This window comes from Ischnura elegans, chromosome X (assembly GCF_921293095.1).
Source record: "Ischnura elegans chromosome X, ioIscEleg1.1, whole genome shotgun sequence".
In the NCBI taxonomy this organism is placed as follows: Eukaryota; Metazoa; Arthropoda; class Insecta; order Odonata; family Coenagrionidae; genus Ischnura; species Ischnura elegans.
In genome coordinates, this window is record NC_060259.1 from 27450059 (window position 1) to 27472788 (window position 22730).

At 36.9% G+C, this 22730-nt stretch overlaps 2 protein-coding genes across 2 annotated transcripts in view; one reads left to right on the top strand and one right to left on the bottom strand.

Annotated features, from left to right (window-relative positions):
- Positions 1-13291, top strand: part of LOC124171445 — a 31402-nt gene extending 18111 nt beyond the window's left edge. Inside the window, exons 6-8 of the mRNA XM_046550620.1 lie at positions 3692-3811; positions 8854-9013; positions 11992-13291. Coding sequence (XP_046406576.1) covers positions 3692-3811; positions 8854-9013; positions 11992-13017 — 1306 coding nt within the window. The 3' untranslated portion in view covers positions 13018-13291. The remainder of the gene's footprint in view (positions 1-3691; positions 3812-8853; positions 9014-11991) is intronic.
- A 1475-nt stretch (positions 13292-14766) lies between these two features.
- Positions 14767-22730, bottom strand: part of LOC124170903 (cadherin-23) — a 102972-nt gene continuing 95008 nt past the window's right edge. Inside the window, exons 26-32 of the mRNA XM_046549949.1 lie at positions 21346-21531; positions 20032-20168; positions 19751-19949; positions 18217-18409; positions 17969-18101; positions 17733-17855; positions 14767-15345 (exon numbers count right to left, since the gene is read on the bottom strand). Of these exons, the coding sequence (XP_046405905.1) occupies positions 15204-15345; positions 17733-17855; positions 17969-18101; positions 18217-18409; positions 19751-19949; positions 20032-20168; positions 21346-21531 (1113 nt within the window). The 3' untranslated portion in view covers positions 14767-15203. The remainder of the gene's footprint in view (positions 15346-17732; positions 17856-17968; positions 18102-18216; positions 18410-19750; positions 19950-20031; positions 20169-21345; positions 21532-22730) is intronic.

Here is a 22730-nt window from a genome sequence, read left to right on the forward strand (position 1 = left end):
AACGCTTCGGACAAACGTAGTCGTAACCTCACTTGCATTTCGACGTTCGGTGTTTCCTAGGCTGCTTTATTTCTTCTTGCGATAAAAATCTATGCTAAGATGTTCTGTCCCCAAATAGTTAGGAGATCGACTGCTGAAAAATACCCATAAATAAATGTTGCGCTCCAGCCGTGGGTGCGCGAAATTTCGGGGTTCAATTGGTTCCAATTTACAAAGTACATACATTACATGTGTACTGCCTGCTGGGGGTACGAGAAATTCATCACTATTTTATTCTACTTATTGATAACATCTATAAAAATGTTGGCATTTAACGAACAAAATGAGTAATATTTCCAACACAAACTGGATTTCATTTGTTTTTCGTTCACCTTCAGAAACTACTTGAATGGTCATTTATTCTAAATTTTAGAAAAATAAAGTGCTTAATTATCCACTTTGTACGACTAAAGATGCTTCCTAACAAAATATTAATTATTATTATATTTGATAAATAACTATGAATTGTTTTTAACAATTTTTTTAATCATTTCCACCAGCATTACCTTTATTGATTCTTTGATGTGTGGTCCCAAAGACCACTAATCGAATTCAATTGCAAATTCACAGAAATTAATAAAAGGAACGTTAAATTTTAAGAGTGGGATGTCCTTGTTATGCAAAAATATGAAGCTAACGAGAATTATAAATATTTTTAAGTATCAATTTTGAAAATATTCATATTTTAAGAAACGCAGCGGTATCTCAGACCGCACGTCATCGGTTAAGGGCTAAAACAACCATGTCATGTTTCATATAATGTTTTCAACGCTGTATCGTGAGGAACAAAGTAATGATAATTCTTTGTTATACACACTTTTCAAGTCAGTGAATGAAGGACAGGAGAATTAGCAGAACCAGGAAATCTCTTTACTTTGTATTTTATTTTGAAGGAGTCAAATTAAATTTTAGACTCTTGCCAGGAGAGCGCCCCAGTGACTATAAAGTAGTTGGCAAACTTATCTCTAATTGCATTGGCCGATCTATCTGATTTTACCTGATTCCGGTCATCTTGCAATCCTGTTACAGAGAGTGTGTCTTCGAAAGAATATCCGTCCCTTACTCTGACAAAATTATGCAAAAGGCAACATGCTTTAACTACTGCTTTAGCCTTTTCATGGTCAATATTAAGAGGACGGTGGAAAATTCTCCACTTATTAGTTAAAATTCCAAAACTACACTCGATAAACCTTCTGGCTCTTGTTAATCTGTAGTTGAAAATTCTTTTTTTGCAATTAAGGTTCTTCCTTGTAGAAGGTCTCACGATATGATCCGCTAAAGAGAAACCATCGTCGGCAACAATAACATAAGGCAACTGGGACTCATTAGCTCCTGGAAGAGGTTCATCTTTTGGTATTCCTAAATTTCGTTCCGTCATTCGCATCTAGAATTGGCATTTTCCTAAGATGTTACTGTCATAGTTCCCTCCAAAAGAGCCCACATCAATATACGAGAAACAGTAGTTAGTATCAAAATTTGCCATTAGAACAATGGAAAAATAATGTTTATAATTAAAGGAGAGAGATCCACTTCTTGTGGGCTTTCCAAGGCGGATATGTTTTCCATCCAAAGCCCCAATGCAATTAGGAAAGTTGAATCCTGAACTTATTTCCTTCCATTTTTCCTCCATTGGCTGAGTCATACACTTATCTTTCATTGTGGTCCAAATAGCATCACACACCTCAGGGGCGCAGCTAGGAATTAAGACTGGGGGGGTTTAGGTGCAACTAATACCGGGGTGTGTTGAGGTATGGAATACCCACCAGGATAAGCGGTAGGTGCGAAATTATTAAATTGCGGAATTTTATGATAAATGTTTCAAAATGGTGAGTTTAACGGCTTTCTGAGGGATATTTTATTAATCCTTACACTATTCTATTAGTGATATCAATCCAATTGAATAAAATGGATTAGCTTTAAAAATTTCTCTGAGCTCTGGGGGGGGGGGGGGTTAAACCCCTAAAACCCCCCCTCGCTGTGCCACTGACACATCCCACCCACAATCTTCGAAAGAGTTGATAGCCCTATTAAGTATGAATAGTGAAAATCCGTCATTGTGTTCCCACTTGCTAGGTATCTGTCAGAAAATAATTCAAAGTATTTTTATACCCGTTGTGAGCTGTGGGCGTGTGAAGTTTTTTATTGGAATCAAGTAAAATTGTCGCAAGTTCAATTCGTTTCGTAACCTAGTTGCGTCAATTTGCACATCCTTAGTCATTTGTCTTTACAAATATATGGATTCTTATTTGTCACACATCATCGAAACATTTTTGTTTTTATTTCAGTTGACAGAGTAGAAAAAAGGTGGAAAACTGCGAGAGATGCTTATTTCAAAAGCCGAAATAAGGCAAGAGCTACAAAGTCAGGGTCTGCTGCAGCGAAAGTCACCAAATACATTTACCACGATCTGTTGTAGTTTCTTGATTCTGTTTGGGAATGCACGACTGAATGTAGCTTGGAACAAGAAACCATTGAACCGGATGGAACATTGGAGCTGCCTACTAATGAGAATCCCTCGGACGATGCAGATAATTTTAGATCCCTGGCAAGCAATCACAAAAAGGTTGACTTCAGGAGGAAATTACCACAAAAAGGGCCATCAGCTTTTGAAGACAGCTTGCTGTCATTATTACGAGATTCACGAGAAAAAGAGGATGATGACGATCGAGCGTTCTTCACATCAATCCTGCCATTATTGAAAACTTTTAACCTAGATCAAAAGCTCATGTTTCGTACAGAAGTAGTACAACTTACGACGCGTATTAAAACTATTTCTTCCCAGCAGCCCCAATTTACGAAAACACCATACATTCCATCCTCTTCTCCAAAATGTCCTGTGCAAAATCTGTACCTATCTAAATCACTTCCGCATCCTAGCTATCAACAAATGCTAAACCAAGCAACTGCTCTTTTACCTTCACCAAGTACGTCAACATCATCTTGGGAGACCCTTTGAAACATTATCCATGCTATTTGTGCTGATATTATTTGTGATTTTTAGGATACAATTGAAATAAAGTATTAATTAAGCAAAGTAAGAGTATTTTAATGATAACTTACCTCAGTGTGACACAGAGCCGCTCAGTAGGAGTAATGGAGATTCTAACTGCGTTTTGTCATTTTAAATGCCCTTCCACTTTCGATAAGAGCTCTTCGAACGACCGCATAGACATACGAAAATAGTTAAAAAACTAATTTTCATCAGCTCGCAGTTCAATAAATAGGGTCACAAAAGCGCCTTTAAATGCTCACAAGTGGGTGCACCCAAAATCTCCTTTGATGGGCATTTTATTTCAGTTTCTTAATGACCTGATATGCAGCAACTACTTGAATAGCACTTGGCAGCATGACCTCCTTCCATCTTGGCAATCTGAACACAACTGACATCGTGGCAGACGCTGACGGTTTTCGTCTGCGCCTATGTGAACAGCGGCAACTGCTCTCCGCACGCGTATTGCGTGGCACGGATGGTCCGCGTCCATGTGAAGCGGGTCTTATAGTTTTTGTTTAACAGCTTTTCCCATTCACCTTACTGTCTTAAAAGAAATTATTTTGTGCTGAAATAATTTAAAATGCTTTATAACGTGACTTAATGAGATAGCATTTTGAATGCATAGCATTGTTTATTCTTTATTCTTCTTATTCAATATAGGAGCAAGAACAATTCAATAGCGGTGTGGCAGTTAGAGACCAACAGTCTCCTGACCCTTATGCAGCTATCAGAAAAAAGCTTGCCAGGCTTGAGGATTGCAGTGGTCGACTCTGTCTCTAGGTAAAAATTAGTGTATACAATTTTAAACTTTGTTTGAGTAATTTGCAGGTGAAGGTGGAATGCAATTCCTTGGGTGGTTGGATAGATAAAAACATCTTGAAGAACGTTCTATTGTTAGCTTGTCAGAGATGCTTTAAGTAGTGCATGCGTATGAAAACAACATTTAACATGCTTCATGGTTGGTTTTCAGAGGTGAATTACTCCAAATTTAGGAGTCAGTCATGCTCAAACAAAAACAATGAGAGTATTTGGAGTAACTACTGTTAAAAATTTATTTTTTGGCAATACTTTATACTCCTAGTACTGGGTACTGTTGTCGAGTGCTAGGGAAAAACATGCTGTATTCTATGTGGGGATTAGTTGCTGAATCAATAGCAGTGCTCATACTATACTTTAGAGTTGCTGTTTTTGTGGTTTTGACGGGCAATTTGGCTCTTCCTATCTCTTGTTGTTAGAGTGTGTTTAGATCAAGTTTTGTATGTATCTTAACCTTTATAGTGCCAGCGGGCTGATCCATCAGCACAGGGGATATGTGCGAAAAGTACCACGGGCAGGCTTTTTTACAGCCACACCTTTTATTTTTTGTGTTTCATGTAGCTTTGGTAACTATTTTTAGTATCTGACATGGTTTAACATACCCTTAAGTTTTGGGAGCAAATAAAAAAAAAGTTTCTGAAAATGCATATTAGTTTCTATGTAAATTTTTAAGTGCAAACTTAAAAATTTGCCAAAAAAAGCCCTGGCATTCTTCAGCATACCAGGAAAAATAGGCTGGTAATAAAAGGGTTAATACAGTGAAACCTCTTTACATCATGGAGGGGACCAAAATTTGGGCAATTTGATAATATGGAGGTTCACTATAGTGAGGTTTTAGTGGTAGGCACCATTTTTTTATATCCTTGGGAAATGAAAGGTGCTACTGTCTTTTAAGCCATTATATTAATATATATAAACATATATGCATGCATAAGTGAACATATATTTACAATTTAATGATTACACAAAGGTAAAAGTAATTTGTTCAAGAGGCCTTTTTATGAAATAAATTGGTTAAAATTTTTGTCGAACTCTTTCGAAATAAAGTTTTCAATTCCACGAGCACTTTTTAATGTCATTTTCACTATAAATAAATCACTAGCTGTTTTCGTTAATGCCTTTTGACCTAAGAAATAATTCCCTGGTCTAAGGGTTGTAATTTACTGATAGTGTTCGGAGGAAAGTACAATAGTTTTATATTTCTAAACATAATTTCTTCATCCTAGTATTTCACTGCCTGAGTTTTTTTATTTGTGCAGCCTAGATATACAGCCAAGATATACAGTTTACAGATATACAGGTCACTGCTACATCTTTCTTCTGCCTGCCCTCGTTGATGACTAGGAAAATTGCTAATTATGTGGTAATGTCAAGCAGTCGCCTTCTTTTATTTCTTGAATCCATCATCAGCCTATGATTAATTGAGGAATTTTCATATTTTTTCATTTGTTATGACAAATAATTGAAAATACTCCTTATAATATCTTTTAGAAGATTGATTTATCATTCTTATAACATGTGACCTGTTAAAGATTATAAAAAAATAAATAAACACGTGACTACTGCAAAAAATAGACAAGAAATTGAGCGTCATTTTGAAAATTTCGTTGAATTCCCTCTCTCCAAAATACAATGCACATAGCGTCCTGAAGAAAAACTCTGTCGAGGGCATACAGAAACGCTAGGTTTGCGAAAGGACGTGATTTCCCGGTGAGAATGCTGGGCGAACTACTTCAGAATGTGGCGGCAACGGTAAAAAATTTCATTGCCCTACCGCATATCAGCTAATTAGCTGTCTCCTTCACCTAACATCGTCGCGCATGGATTGATGTTCGTTCAGTATTGCTAGAAATTGACGTCCCAGACTCCCGATGGAAGAGTCAGTTTTCATGGCATAAATACGCAGGCAAGACATATTGCTAATTTATATATGACTGTCACTAAGCGCAATAAGTTGTAAACTGCGATCGTTCACGAAAGCATCAAAAAAATTACCAAGGTGGTAGTAAGAAAGCGCTACACCGGGAAATATGGGAATAAAATAATTGCAAAACTGTATTTGATTTATTTCAGGTCGCGGTAAATTCATGGAATATTTTCATTTTAGAAGCGGAAGTAGCAATGCGGTCGAGTAATTCTGTCTCCATGGATGGGAGTGAAGTTAGTTGAAATATTTCCGCTAGCAAGTGATCATAGGCCGTGCTGGTCGCCTCTTTTATTAAGTGAACTTAGTATGCAGGCACTTACTAGAAAATAAAGCCATAAGTAAAAGAAAGCGAATGCTATCGCACGATTTGACCGTGATTCGAGAGAAAACGATGTGTTCTGTCTTCATTTACTGTCACTTAATATGATTAGGATAGTTGGATGCATTTTTCTTTTTATTTACTGTTAGGTATGCTCTCATATGGAACAAAATGGCCCTAACTAATGGTTAATGGGAAAATTATTAAAGGCGTACAAGAAAAAAATAAGCGTGAAACATTTATCGCTGAAAATGTCATTCCATTTAGGTAATCGCGGCTGCATTAATGGTCTCTAGTTGTCTCGGTATGATTTGCAGAGGTAGTTAGGCCATCTTGGGGGTATATCTTTGGTATGAAGTATGGAGGTTTTCACGAGGTAAAGAGGTTCACTACATGGAGGTTTGCCAGTAAATTTACATGTAAATCTGATGGGACCAGAGGGTTGGTACAAAGTATGGAGGTTTACGATGTAAAGAGGTTCACTACATAGAGGTTTTACTGTACCTGGAAATGTTAATAAAATTTTGAGGTCCGTTAAAAGTCAGGGAAATGCCAGTAAAAAAAACTGAAAAATTCAGTAAAAAATTGAAGCAGTCTGTAGTAATTATTTTCCTATTTCCAGGAATTCTTGCCTAAAACATTTACAGTATCTTTTTTGGTTGATTACTTGTGATGGAGCTTCCTCATCGTAGAGGGAGCTCCAGAGAGCCTTGTTTCGCTACCTTGAGAGACCATGTTGTCGGCAATGCACTGGCATTGTCATTTTGGTGTCGACTGGCTGACGAGAAGTGTGAGACATGTGGTGCATTGGCTTTTGGTGTGACTGTTTATTTTGATTTTGGTGCTGATGTTCTGATGCATCAGGTGTAGGTAGTGGATGATGGAGGCAGATTTGCTGCCTAGATGAAGGTTAGCCTTGCACAAAATTATGTTTCAAAAGAATATAGATTGGCAATTCAGGCTTACTAACATGCTGAATTAAAGTACGGGTGAAGTCTTTCCTTATTTCTTTTTGTGGTAAGTTTATTTAATTTATTTTTATATACTTCTGTTAATTGTATTTGACTAATCAAAGGCTCCATGTGATTGCAAATTCTTTCCTCCGAAGTTTCAAGTCTGACTTACCCCTTTCACTGCTGTGAATAGGTTTGCATGGCATGCTGCTGTGAATGCACTTTTTCTTCCTCCCTGCCTTGCAAAGCACTTCAAAGGGCCCCCAATCCGGGATCCTTTCCTCGATGAGCTCACCCTCGCTGGCCCCTCTTTTCTACCCTCTCCTCCCTCCCCAATAGTGACCTCTCTGACTGCATGTTGAAAATCTATCAATCAATTCGATCATCAAAAAGTGATTGTTTGCATCGCACTCCTGCCAATCAAGCAATCGAGTACGTTTTCGAAGGGTGTTTCTGTGATGAGAAATAACGATTTTGTTAACTTTGCTAAAATGGCCATTTTCCGGTCGTCGGCAGCCACGTTTTTAGTGAAGTTAATGAAATCGTTATTTTTCATTGCAGAAACACGGTTTGAAGATGTACTTGATTGCTTGATTGGCAGCAGTGCGATGCAAACAATCATTTTTTGATGATCGGATTGATTGGTTGATTTTCAAATTGCAGTCAGAGCGGTCACTTTTCGGGAAGGAGACCCCGCACTCCGAGGGTCAGGGCCAGCGAGGGTGAGCTCGTTGAGGAAAGGGTTCTGGATTAGCAACCCTGTAGAGGGTGTACCACGCCCATCCTGGAAGTACCTGTGCCATGGCCCAACGAAGTGCATTTTAACATATTCGCCGTATGTGAGGAGAATGTTTTCGGAGATTGAACTGCAGTGAAAGGGTTTAGGGAAAAAATTAACATCAACCAGTGGCATCTTCCTTACTAGGTGAAACAGTAGTTATGTATTTGAAAAATAGCTCAATAAAGGTATTTGAAAGTGAAATCTGAGACACCAAAAATATCATGGTTAAGCCGTATGATTTTTAATTATTTCCTCTTGAGTCCTCTCCATTTATAATTATAAAATGTTCCATCGATCACGGAATGAATGCCCATTCCATTTACAATTTGGCAAACATGTTTAGATATGCTGAATATTGCAATGCTTGTTTCAAGTCTGGTGAGGCAGTTCATATTTTTAGCTCTGACAATTTTGCCAGGGTATACTTTTAAAGTTTCCTTAATGATCTTCTCCATTGTATTTGTACAGTGTAGCATAAGCATTCTGCTAAGTTATTCATGTTGTAAATACTCTAATATTGTAATAATCTGACTTTCAAATTATGTATTTACTGTAGAAAAATTTGGCAATATGGTATTCTTGTAGATTAGGGCATTAGGTCTGGGTCAGTGCTGTTTATTGCCTCGATATTAAAGGAAATTATTCCTTATTGTTGTTGCATCGGCCTGTTTTTATGAATCATAATATTTTTCATTTTTATGCCAAATTTAGGTCATTGATGCCAAAATTAGCTTCATTCAGTGCTGTTTTGTGACCACTAAATTTCTTTACCGCGGTATAAACATGATTTAGTTTCATATGGTCAGTGGCTTGGGACTAGAAACTAATGCTGTGCCATGATAAATTTTCTACATTCATGCAAAAATTCCAAGTTTTTTTTACTGCTTTTTGCTGATGTGTATAAATGTGGTTTATAGCCTGTTGGCTTTTCTTAAATAATTAACTTTTCTCACATGGTTCTTTAGAAAACAATGAATTTTCCACATCATGATGAAGCAATAATATATTGTTGATTTTCAATTTGAGGCTGGCCAAGTCGTATTCAGAAGAATTGGAGATACAAAGGGTTTTGAAGCCCTTGGGCTTCTGGCTTGACCATGAGGTGCACTGTCTTCCTCCTGTTGAAGCTTTCAATATGTCAGCTGGGGAGAGTCCAGAGGCTGTACCTGAGCTCCATGTAATTAAGGTAAACTTCTTTTCGTATGTAACTTCAATTTTGATTCTTATTTTGCTCAGTAGATGTGCGCTATAATGAGTACAGCCCATGGCGAGTGTTGCACTATGGTAAGTGATCATTTTGTGTTGGTTGGTCCATGGAGAAAAGCATAAGGAAATCATCTGCCCATAATGAGTGCTTTTGTTAGCAGTTGGTGATGTCATGCGGGATGTATTTCTCTGAGGATAACCCTGTGCTAACCTTAGACTGCTGGGTGGTTGTAAGCTCTTTTCACGAAGGTGAGACATCATTAGAGCTTACAAATGAAACCTAATCATCTCATCTACATATTATTGATATAATAGTCCACTACACTGTGGCATTACGTCGTTAAATCTGGTAGATTGTTCACGTAAGCCCAGACATAGGGAAAACTCCAACCGTCAGTCACAATCTGGTTCAGGGAAAGACTCCACAAACAAGAAATCAGCACACAAGAAAAAAATTGCCAAAAATAATTTTTTCGTTCAATATCTATTCGAAGTAGAGTATTCAAAATCAGAATTATTACAGAAAACAACGATGATAACTAATGATCCCATAGGAAACATTACCAAACTAAATACCAGCAGTATAATTTTTCAAAAATCGGCCATGTCCCACTAGCCGTGCGTCCAACAAGAACGCCCAAGCAGAAGAGAGCTTGGCTATTCCACCACGAGACAGGATTTAGGGGAGGGGTTTTTCCAAGGAGCGGAGGGGGTAGTGAGGGTGATGTTCTATCAGGTGCGTCACTGCCCCTGTTGACAGGCTGCTCCGCAAAACATCATCCCTGGGTTGGAGGGAACAGCATACAAGCCAGAATCTTCCCCTCAAACTTCTGGGTTGGAGTCATGAGTCGAATCAGAGGGATATTCATTGGAACACAAGGAGGGGAGAGACATAGTGGGGTGAGGTGTTGGAGGGAGAGAGAGTTGTGATAGGACTATGGTAATACTTCTCACTCCAAACTGCATACTAGAGACTCATCACCCATTTCCCCTTGCTTGCCAATGAGTAAGTATTCCTCCGCAGTAGTCCTATATAAGTCTTGCACTGCAGGTAGGCTGGGTTTTGGGGCTGGGTTTCTGGGTGCTGGGTTTCTGGGTGCAGGGTTTTCTGGAGGCAGGATTTTCTGGAGACAGGATTTTCTGGAGACAGGAGTTTCCGAGCCATTGTCGAAGGGCCTTTGCGCGAAAAACCTTAGCGTGAAAAGTCCTTAGCGGGAGAAGTGCTGTGGATAAGTTCGGAGGAATTTGGAGGAATTTCTGGGAGGGGGGGAGGTACCAGAAATTTTGGGGGGGGAACACTTAAAAATGCCACAACACATTTCCTTGCCTGGGGACCACTGCAGAGCTAGGTACGGATGAAAATATCCCCCCTTAATATCCACCATTGTAGTACTGTTCCTCAAAGAATTTCATTAGGTTTCTGTGGTGGATATCAATTTTTTAAGATGCTTTCTTGGCTTCTTCTGTGAGCCCTTAACAAATAATCTATGGAGGATCTAAGGTTTTCCTGGTGAATAAACTGGAGAAAGAGTTCTCGGGTTTCCAGCCGGGTCCGAGGGTTTTTCAGCACCAATGGAGTTTCCCTTGAGATCGTTATGTGAATGTGAAATGGAATTTTTGTCTTCTGGAAAAACTCGAGGAATTCAGTATGTGATTTGGAAAAGTCTCTTTTCACGTGCAGTATTTAGCAAAAACTAGCCAATGTGTTGAATTCTTGGAACGCAGCCAAAGAAAAGCTTATAATAAAATATGTACTTTAAATGCTATTTTTGTTCCAATTTCCCCTGAAATCTTAATCTTTTAGCCTTATAACTTGGTCTTCCTCTTATTTATATACTTACAGCTCATATTTAGGTTCTAGATAGCAGAACCCATATGTATACTGGGTTTCATTTCTAGGTCCATCTGAGGTATTTCATGGAGTTAAATTCAGTCATGCTGAGAACATTCCAGGTAAAAATATTTTGAGGGAGGTAGTAAAAAGTGTCTACTGCAGCAATGTAAAGGTCTGGATAATGTGGTAATTTATGTGCTGTTTTTCCTCATATGTTAATGTGTTAGCTGGAGTTTCATGGAATATGAGGTTTATGGAACCTTATTCAATTTGATTTTCATGCTTGTGTTGAAAGTTTTTATCATCTTAAGGTATATATATATTGTGTGGTCAGAAATTTTTATCCCATTGGCAGTATGTATTAAAAATGTTAATGTTAAGGTCTGGAAATCTCTTTGGGGAACATGTGCCTAAAGCAATTCTCGTGAAAAATCTGGATATCTCAGGAAATTTTTCAATTGCTACACAGTGGACACCCTGATAATCTTTAGTCATTCATCTGCTGTGGTGGAAACTCAATTGCAATTTTTAGTTCAGGTTGCTTACTTTGTTTCCAAGAGCAAGGTTTTATGCAGAGAATAATGTGTGTACAAACCTGGCCTGCAACTGAGTGCGAAATACGGTGGTACACGTCTAGAAATCGGCTAGAAATGTGTGTGAGAGAGAGAGAGAGAGAGACTTAGGGCCCCTGCCTCCCCCATCTTGCTTGGCCAAAGGGGCCAAAGGGGATGTGACCAGCATCAGAGATGTAGTTCCCTTTCAGGACGATCCCTTTTGCCTTGTCTCATGGTGAGGCATGGTGATTGTCCGGCTGGAACCTAAGCATCTGGAGTTTTATTTGTTATTTTATTTATTTCCTATTTCCCTGTAAACTGCACGTAATGGCTTTTTACAATGGGGGTTCCAACATTAACAAAGTACAACACAAACATCCATGCCCTGCATAGGGACCACCTACCCAGGGGGGATTTGAACCCATGACCAACAGTTTGGCAGGTTTACCCCACCCCTACTAAAGCTGGGGGCAGGTTTGCTGGTGATTGTTTGTCATGCAGGTGGAGGTGGGCATGGGGTACAAAACACATGTAAATGCTTTTTTGATGATGTTTTTATTTCACTTTCAGAAAGCAATTGACGTAGCAATGGTCAAAGAAAGAGAATTTGTCCGAAGACTAATGTTCCAGTTGCTGACTGAACAAAGAGGAACATTTTCTGTACAAGTAGGACCTAAACTATTGCAAAGCCTCAAAGAAGGTATAGAGGTCATGGAAATAGCAGTATTACTTAATAAGTGTCTTTTCACTCACAATAGGGAGTGTCATTTAAAAAGCATCAAGTCTGAAGAGTACCCTCATGGCATGCTTTATTCAGTATGTCACAGTGCTCGTCTGCACTTAGAAGGAGCCCTGAGGGAGGCACATTGTATTGAAAATGCCTTCGAGGTCACTGGTGTGGAACACAGTGTGCTTAAAGTATTTTTAAGCTTCCCTCTGAGCCGGATGCAGTTCCACATGGACTCAGCAAATGAGTGCTTGAATAGGGCCTCTATTATGGTGGACAAGTCTGCCAGCAAGATGAGCTCCAATGGTGCCAAGATGGCTAAAACTGGGAATGAGAATCAGGGAAGAAGTGAAGTTGAAGATTGCAATGCCCTCATGGCGGAAAATCTTCCCAAAGATGAAATTTTTGAGCTGATCGGAGAAAAGGGGGGTTGTGATGTGGATGATGAGGAGGAGGAAGAGTCTGCATGTGTAGGGGGCACGTCCCTGTTGCGAGAGAGCTCTGAGCAGATGATGAAGGAGCTGAAGAGTGTGCTGCGAGTGAAAGCTCAAGATTGGCAGGAGAGGGAGATGAGGCTGAGGGGGGTTGTACCCACAGAGTCCCATGACGATGCACTCTCAACGTCGTCGTCTGTGGCTGAGGGAGACGTCACAAGCACTAGTATGAACTCTTGGGTTATGCCCAGTTTGGTGGAGCCAGGGAATCCAAGTGGCTTGGTTGCTACTGAGCTGGAGGATGGAGGTCGTTTTGATCCAAAGGTTTTAGGGAGTATTGCAACAGCCGCTGTAGCTAAAGCAAGAATCAATCAAGAGATGGGATATCTGAATAAATGCGATGAAGAATATGTTATATCTGGAGAGGAGGATTAGTAAGAATTCAGCTTCTAATCATTGATTTATTTTATAAATTATAGGACTTATCTGAATGATAGTTCCCAAGTTTAACTGTGGTGCTTCAAGACCATTATGATTCATTGGTTTTTGTGTAATTTACACATTTTTGTGACTTTGTATCAGATGTTGGTTTGTGATCACAAGGCTGTGAGGATTTTTGAGTCCAGTGATATATGTTAAGGCTGACATGTACCTGATTTTTAAAACTTTTTTAGTTAACAGAATAATAATAAATAATTTACAAACATAATTTAGAATGTCCTTCTTTACTTGTGAATAATGATATGTATTTGCGTAGATTATGGTTTAACAGGTTGTGAAAATTTTGGTAAGAAAATGGATAAAATGATTTTTTGATAATGTGATTTTTTTCAAAAGGAGTTTCAAATTTTTTCAAAAAATATTTCATCTTGTTTTAAATTTTGCCACAACTGTCAAATTTTTTGACAAAAAAATGATAAAATTTTCATTTTTGTTTTGGTGAAAGTGACAAGGTATCAATTATGATTAATATTAGCGATCAGGAGAGTCTATTTGTCTTTGAAGCAACCACTTTCCTGCTCAAATTTGTCTCATGTTCATTACTCAACCAATGGTTGCCTGCATTAATTGCCAATGATGAACCTTAGGAGTACAGGTGTCCCTTGCTTAACACGAATTTGCTCAACGTGGTTTTTGCTAAATGAACTACTTGGTCTCCTGATTACTCTCTATTTGCTCAAGCAATCTTCCTGATTTACCTCAACTAAGAAACTTGCGAAAACTCTCATCTCACCTCTGTATAAGTATGGGAAAAGCAAAGACAATATATTTGTTAAGTAATTGGCTCTATGAAGGAGGATGACATCATCAGACATCACTATATTATTGCCCATGGCTGTAAGTAGTTCCCAAAAAAGTTGGCCCATGGCACGCAAAGTGTAAATTATTCTGCCTGAAATATACCGCTCTCTTTGCACGAAATTTGCTCAACACGGCAATTTTCAGGATCATATGTATAATATTAAGTGAGAGATACCTGTACTGCATGTAATTGGCCAATGGGACATGAAACTGCTTTATTTCAGTTTTAATATTGGTTCATCATGCTTGATGTCTGTTCTTTTAAAAATCTAATCATCCTGGCTGAAAAAGTTTATGAAAATAGACTCATTTTACCAGGAAAGTAGCCAGAACTTTGCTTTCAGGAGAGCTTTGGTGGTATGTGGGTTGAAAAAATTGTTCACTTAAACAGTTACCCTAGAAATTTTGCTTTTGTACTGTATATTACCCTGTAGTTTCTATAGTTGTATTTTTCCAGTATGTCTCTGGGTTATGGACTAGATGGGTACCTTAAAGCATTCAATAGTTTAATTTATGCCTTAGGTGGATTCAATTTCATAGCGCTTGCTGCTGTAGTAGCTCCTTCATACTTTAATTTGAATATTATTCTCATTGATCAACCCTTATAGCAAAGTTTTCAATTCATCTATCTTCACTCTCAACCTACATTATACCTTTTAAAATATTACATCAATATTTATTATATTTGTGTGAAGACTCAGGAGCCCTTGTACAAGTACAAAATTCCATGAGCTGTATTGTTTAGGACTGTGTGCAGTGATCTTTCAATGCAGATACATATATCCTCTCCTGAATGTGACTCCTTTCCTTGTGTGAACCTGAGACTAGGATGTGCTGCATGAAACTTTTCATTGAATTCTGTGCACATTGAGAGAAGTGAGGGGCTTTTTTATGCTTTATTATTAAATTTTTATAAAAATGTACATAATTACTTTTTCTGTAATTGGCACTTCATGTACAAATGAGCACCTCATTACGTATTTGCATGAATTATCTTGGTTAAGGAATAATTTTACACAGGTACAAAATGCTGGTATTCAATGACTTAGGGGGTATGCATGAGCAAAAAGTTGGATGAATTTTAGCCACATGGTAGTATGATGGAGATCAAGGCCATAACATGTAGATTAGGTTTTCATGTACTAAGCAATTTAAGATCAAATATGATCTACAACTACTCCACATAAATTGCACTTCCCCAAGAAGTTAGATGCCGTACAAAAGTATAAAAAGTAACATTCTTCATCTGCAAGTAATACACGATTTTCTCAAACCAAGAAGCTTGAAGCTGAAGACTGAGGCCATGAAAAAAGGTCACATTATAGTTCTGTTGTTTCCAATTTCTTAGCAATCAATGGGTTGCTCACTTTATCCAAATGTTGATAAAGGTTTTGGTGAAAAGCTCCTGAGCGATTTAAGTCATTTTGCTCTTTAGTTGACAAGTCTTGGACTGCATTTGATCTGAAATTGAAAGGATTTTTAAGTCAGCTAATACATAATTGTAGTAATTTGTTTGTTATTAATTTTGGCTTTGCTGTGGTGTATTGTGTAATATTTTAGCTGAGAAAATCTTACCACTAAAATTATAAGATAGCCAAGTATGCAATGGAATTTTAAAAACCAAGCATTTAGCAGAATTTTTCTTGCACTTTAGATGATTCTATCAGCCCTGAAATCCCAGTTGGCCTAGCTTATTATCAGGTTTCCCTGGTTCCACACCAACAGAATGTAATGCATCTCTGAACTTATTGGGTGGTAAAGTACCTGCCCTGGCAGAGCTAAGGTCTGCAACCCTAAGATTAGATGGGAAAGACTTACTCCTGCTACTGCGGCCATGTAGAACCAATAAAAAAGAAAATCTGAAATTTAAATCTTTAACTGAAATACACAATTACTTTTAGCTAAAACTGATAGAAAGGTAGGAGGGTAAAAGTTCTGATGAAATTGACTCATAAATTGAAGAATAATGAGGTAATAAAACCTCAGGTTTTTGAAATTACATTAAATTTGCAATAGCCCATTTCATTATATGTTCTCCTCATAAATTATGTCGAGGGACATTTCTATTGCATGATAATGACCTCTCAAACTATCATGAGGTGATAAGGCAAAACTTAACCGATGGGAGCTTTTCTGCTATCATATTTGTAACTATATCAACTTATGCCAATGATAAAATGTCTGTAATTTTCTGGATATATATCCAGTTCTCTGCATAACTTTCTTCGCCGTTTTTCTCACACTATGTAGTGTGGTAAAGAGTTATATTCCCATATTTCAAATATTTTTCACAGCTACCACGAGGAGTATGTTAAATTTTCATCATCAATGTATGTATAGATCAGGAGATAGGTCATAATTTTAAGCAGCATTGATAGTTTTAAGGAGGTCAAATTTTAATCATACATACCTTGGTAAAACTGAATTCATTCACCAAAGGATAGGGCAAGCTCAGAAGTTCCGAAAGGCATCAGATGCTATGTAATTATTACATAAATTATTACGTAATTGTACAGACTCTTTAGTGTTATGAAAATAGAAATTTATGCTTTACCTTTTGAGCTTAGGAAGTTTAATATGTAGGTAATATAGCAACTGGATGAAGGGAATCAATTCTGCTATGGAAGTTAAGACTAGTGTTAAACTCTGATTTTGGGGTGCAAAATCCCCCAAACCCCCCCCAAGAGCCCCCTCTATAAATTACTATTTAGTAAATTCAATTTCTGGAGGAAAGAGAACTACTTGTGGGAGCTGTAGAATAAAATGTAGATGTTGGAAAGTGTATTTATAAATACACCAGCTGGGTGACTAATGTTTTTTTTTGTCTGTAAGAACTCCCTTTATATTTTTTGGAAAGACCCCTTGCCGATGAGTAAAATATCATTTTCATTCTTCTATTGAGGTAGTGGAATGGTCTTTTGTGTAACATGCAGTATTTATTTTGAATTTTACTCTACATATTAACACAAAGAGTATAGCCCTTTATATCCTATCCCCTACATCAGTGCTGGGCATTTTTCCCAAATTTTAGAAAGTTTTAATAATTCTACTACAGTACATAAAGTGTTGAAATCAAAAGAGGCTCATCTAAGTCCTTTAGAAACTTTTAGTAATTTACTACGGTAGGCACATAGGAAGTTAACATAAAAATAGTCTTATCCAAAACTCGATCATCTAGTGTATTTTCTATGCACTAACTCGGTGGCGTAGTGAGGGGAAGGTTTTGCAGGGATAAAACCCCCTCAGAGCTCAGAAATTTTTAAAAGATTAATCCATTTTACTTAATTGGATTAATATTACTTACAGAATAGTGTAAATATTAATAAAATATCCCTCTGAAAGCCGTAAAACTCACCATTTTGAACTATTTATCTTGAAAATTTTCTAAAGGAGTGCCCTCGCATGTTTCATGAGAAGGTAATATTATATCATTAGCACTCAAAGTGTTAATTGACTATTTTACCAAGTAATTACCTTCATATTTAGGCCCAAAGTATTTTTTGTCCTTTATTCTTTGACAGGTGTCAAATGATCATTTTATCAGCCATACATGATTTAGCCCCTAATTCTGGATGAAACTGTACAAAATTTACTATCATATTGTGATGCATTGTAAATCCCTGAGATCGTAAACTTGAGAAATTAGGAAATTTTCAATTTGAATGCAATGTATAACCAGGTTGAGCTGCTCAAATCTATAACATTTAGTGAAAGTTTTCCTTAAGTAGGTACATAAAAACAATTTTGAAGGTTAATGTAACTTGAGGAAAAAATCTTGTCCAAAAATAGTGTCCTATTATTTTAAAAGAGGGTAGAAGTCATTGTATAACCAAATTTGCAATAATTACCCTGTGCATGTTCCCCCGTAGATGCACAGCTGACCAAAGCACGGCTTTATATCGTGGGAAAATGATACTTCATCTTCATTGACCACAGCATTTTCATCTAGAGAGTCTCTTGCCGAAGTGCGACTAGAATGAAACATACTTTTTAGCGAATTGTGTTATAATGATAATAATCAATGATTTGTTGGAATAGGTAATTTGGAAAATAATGTTGAAAAATCAAAGAGCAATAGACAAACCTTAGTGAATCATCTTCTTTGTACCATTCATTCTCATATGCTTGCATCCATATTGGGTTGGAGCCTTCAACACTATGCTTGTTAGTGTTAGGCACTCTGCCCACTCCTCTATTTATGTCTGAATCATTAGAACCTGTGTTTAAAGAGATTTTGAACCAAAATAAACATTACTGTCGCTGCATATTTAATTGGTCACTAAGTAGTAACTAGCAATGCATATTTAATTCATCAGTAAGCGGTAGACCAACCAAATGCTGTAGCAGTGGCTGCCTTCAACTGGCGCTGATATCTTGATCTCTGAGCAATGCATAATGATGTTGTCAGGATTAGTAATAGTGTCAGAAGAAGTGTACTTCCGGCCAACCATGCTACCATCATACCCTCTTGCTCATCCTTAAATGCTCTTATCTCTGCTGGCTGTGTGTCCAACACATTAAAATCCTAGTGGGTCAAGTTTAAAGGTTCATTATTATATTGTTAACTGCAATGTTTTTTGCACATAGCATTTGGCATTTTACATGTAGTCAGATAGTATGTGAATACATGAATGAATAAGATGTTGCTTATAACCATCATGGTAGGCAAGGATGGATCCAGGATTTTTTTTCTGGGGGGCACAAGGGTCTGACAGGCAAACGGTCTTCTCATATTTGAAATTAAATACAACATAAAACAATTACTATATGAAATGCTCTCTTTGTTTTTAAATATGAAACTAAATGATTGAGGCTCCATAATACACAAAGTAAAACAAACGTAATGATAACTGTATTAAAAATCTTGTCTATTTTTTAAGCGTCTGAGAGGGGCACAAGTCCCTGCCTCTCCCCCCTAAATCTGCCAATGTTGATAGGGTAGTTGCAATTTGTAAATTAAAAATTTGTCAATGGACTAACTATATTTTGAGCTTATTACTCTATCAGCTGGATGTTATTAATTCTCAATTATATGAGGAATACTAAATGCTAAAACTAATGTTTTGCTTATTTAGCTGCGAACTAAAGTAAGCTGATGAATATCATTTTAGTATTTTCCAAATTCAGATATGCCACTCCTATGAGCAATTGGCACTCACGGGTGAAGTCCTGAAAGCATACTGAAGAATTTAGAAACCAATGAAATAGAATGCTAATTTAATTGATTAGCATTCATTCCTGAGATGAAGGATGGTGAAAAATTTATGAAAATTATTTCATCTACATTGAAGATACCATTGCCTCAGGTCATGCATGCTACGCATCAGTGCTTTTTGTGGGCTAAAAATCAGCATAACTACATCCATTAGTCCCTGTATTTGTCAATTTTTCCCAGCTTCAGCACCTTTGTCACACAATGATAAAGGCAGGAATGATATTCATCAGGAGTTGAGTTGCTTTTGTAAAGATGATGTATTTGGGATATCATCATTCATTGGTGTAGGCTTATTCGAGTCCAGGCATTAAGGGCCCATGAAAAAAATTATTTTATTTAATTATATTTATTTTAAGATAGAATTATCCAGAAAACGTATTCACAACCATTATTTGCAAAATTTAGACTAACGGAGTGCATACTTCAGCATGAGCCCATTTAATCCATGTCTGAGGCAAATGGTTTGCATCACAAGACCCTTGAATGTTGCCGGGCAACTTGATTGGTATACTATGGAGGCAAGCATTGGATTTTAGGTCTGTGTGAGTGATAAGTTTCAAATTGTGATCGAATCCTAATCTATGTACTTCAAAATGTTTTTCTCTTTGAAGCTAATCATCTGTTATCATTTGGATGATCTTTTTAACTTACCTTAAATAGGTCATCTAATTGCTCAATGTTATGATCTACTAGTTTTAGCACATCATCCACTTCCATTATTGAATTATTCTGGTGTTCAACAAAATGAAGGTAGAGATCAGTTTTTGTTTTATCAACAGAACCATCTTGGTTTTCGTGCACTTTGTATTCATCTGCATTGACTATAGTTCCAGTGACATTTCCCAGGATCCTGTGGAATAGTTAAATAACAGTGTCAGATTAAAAATTCATAAAAATCTAACAGTAGAAATGTTATCTTTAAGTAGACTTACTCCCTGAATGCATCAATTTTCTCCCGCACTTCAGGAGGATGTTGTCTCAGCACAAATTTCAGCCTTTGGTCTTCTCGAAGCAAATAGATGAGGACTTTGGCTGTGTCATAGAGACCATCTGTGTCATTAGCTAAAACCTAAAAATTTTCAGCATATTAGAGAGAGCAATGAATGAAATGTAACTGCAGTGTTAACTTAATATGTTTTAATACTTTTTGAAGTAATTTCAACAAGACAATGATCTCTACAATCAATTCCAACTTAGCAGCAGAATTACAACTCTGCAGTTGTAATTCAGTTTAGAGTCTATGAGAAGACATATTTGCAATTGAAATTTTGGCAAAAATTACGGTCTTAGATGTGGTCGAATACTTTAATTGGTAAACTGGCATTGGTGTTTTGCAGTATTAAAGGTGTGAGTGCCTCTACAATGGAGGCATGGTAAAAGTCATTTCTGATGATTAGTTTATGTGATGAAAATTCACTCATAATTTAGCCGCAAGCATTCTTTAATTCCTTAGTGTAATGCGCATTTGCCATTTTAAAACAAACTGGCATTTATTAATTGTCTTATCTTAGGAATCAGTAAATATTAAATTTTAATCATAGCTGAGATGGATAACTGGAAATATGAAATATTGACTTTGACCTCAGAGAATAGGTTTACCATATTTTACTGTCATAGGAAAATTCTATTGGCATTGCCAGTGATAATGAGGAACGATTTACCATAATATGTAGAGGTTTAGAGAAACATATCTGTGCAGAGTGTGAAAAAGAGTATAATTTTACTATTTCTCATAGCTATAGTTTAATGGATAGATCATACATCAATGCATTTTAGCTCTCAATTGATCTTCCTTGTTACTTTTCAACACCCATGTATCCACAATAATGGAATGCTTCGGTCAAATGGGACAGCCACTTAATTTGATAATCATATTAATGTGTTCCAAGGTACCAGAAAGTATGATATGTATACGAGTATATCACACATCTTAAAACTCCAGCGTAAACTTACTGCTAAGGGAGATGCATTTTCTATTTATTTGTTTTCCCTTACATTTCTTTTCTGATTATTTATAATAATTTAATTTCTGTATTCATATACATAATTAATGGATTTTGTTTAGAATATCCATGTTGTGCATCAAGCTTGTAAAACATGATTGGTTCTGTCGAAAATGGAGATACGATAAGCTATAAAAGCTAGAAGCTTCATCTTTGAAAGCATAGAACTTCGCGTGAATTTTTTATTTTGACTTTCTAAAATGGTATGCTGTTGACACTAGGCCTGTGAGGTTCTGTTCTTACCATGAATTCAAAATATCCTTTCATTCCTTTCTGTGGATCGAAATTAAGAAATATGCCCCCAGTGTATTTGTCCACAATAAATGGATCACTCCATATATTTTCTAAACCTTCTGCAAGCCTTTGCTGGATACCACCAAATATATGGTAGGAAATAACAGCATTTTCTCCCTTGTCATTGTCATAGGCCTGTAAAGAAGCAACAAAAATATATAGGTATGCACTAAAAGTTATAGGCAATAGAAAACAGTTCTTACATTTAATCATTAATGTGTAATTTTGAATCAAAAATATTGTCCTATCTAAATCAAAAGGTTGTGTTTGGGGGAGGTAGTTCATTACTTTCCCTGGCTCCCTGTTAGTAATACTGCGTCTGAAGAGGTCTGCTTCAAGGTATGTTCAGAAAATAAGAGAAGTAAACTTTTAATTTCTTACAAGTTTAGAGAGTCTGACTGTCAAAATTTTTCTTTTTATTATGTTGTTATTGTTAATAGTGTGTCCAAGATCGAAGAACAAATGTTTGTTTCTGCTAGGAGAGCAGTCATTTTTTTGTTTTAGCGTAACAGTTATATCTACCCTTGAAGTATGATAAAATTTTAAGCTGTATTCATTGTTTACTTTGTCTGTGGCAGCTGTTAACGTTAGATGTGTTTTTATGAGCTCGGCAATTTTCAGCTCACCCATTGCTTGTTGGTGAATTTTTGGCCAAAAACAATGCTCTAAAAATGCCCTAGCCCCCATATCTGCTCTTGAAGTGCCCTAGCCCCAATGCCAGATATGGCTCGGTATGATTATTTCCTATTTCCAAAAATAAAGAGAACCTTAAAGGGCACACTTTTTACGAGCATAGATGACGTTAAAAGAAATTGCTGACAGAGCTAATGGCTATCCCAAAGATCAAATTTAAGGAGTGTTTCGAGGATTGTATGAAGCTCTGGCACAAGAGCGGGGACTTATATCTGATAGGGACTATTTAGAAGGTGGCAACATTAATGTTGACGAAAAAATGAATATTAAAAATATTTCTGTCCTGTCTAAAGTTTTTTCCTGAACACACCTCATACACTAGTGGCTTTAAGATATTCATCAATTAATGTTAAACGTTGTTTTTTTAAGGTGGTGAAGTAAAAACTTTCATTGGAGAGCCACCTAATAGGTTGCCATATTTTCAATGTTTCTAGAAATAACATAGGGGTTGCTGCTACTCTACCTTGGCCCCATATTATGAGCCAGTGAGATTGCCTGTATATACCATTAATCATGAACAGCCAATATTGCATGCCTACCAACAGGGTAGTTTCCTTCATCAAAGAAAACGAAAGGCATGGATTGCGATTCGTTACCCACCATTAGTGTATTCATGATATACAAATTATTTGGTTTTAGAA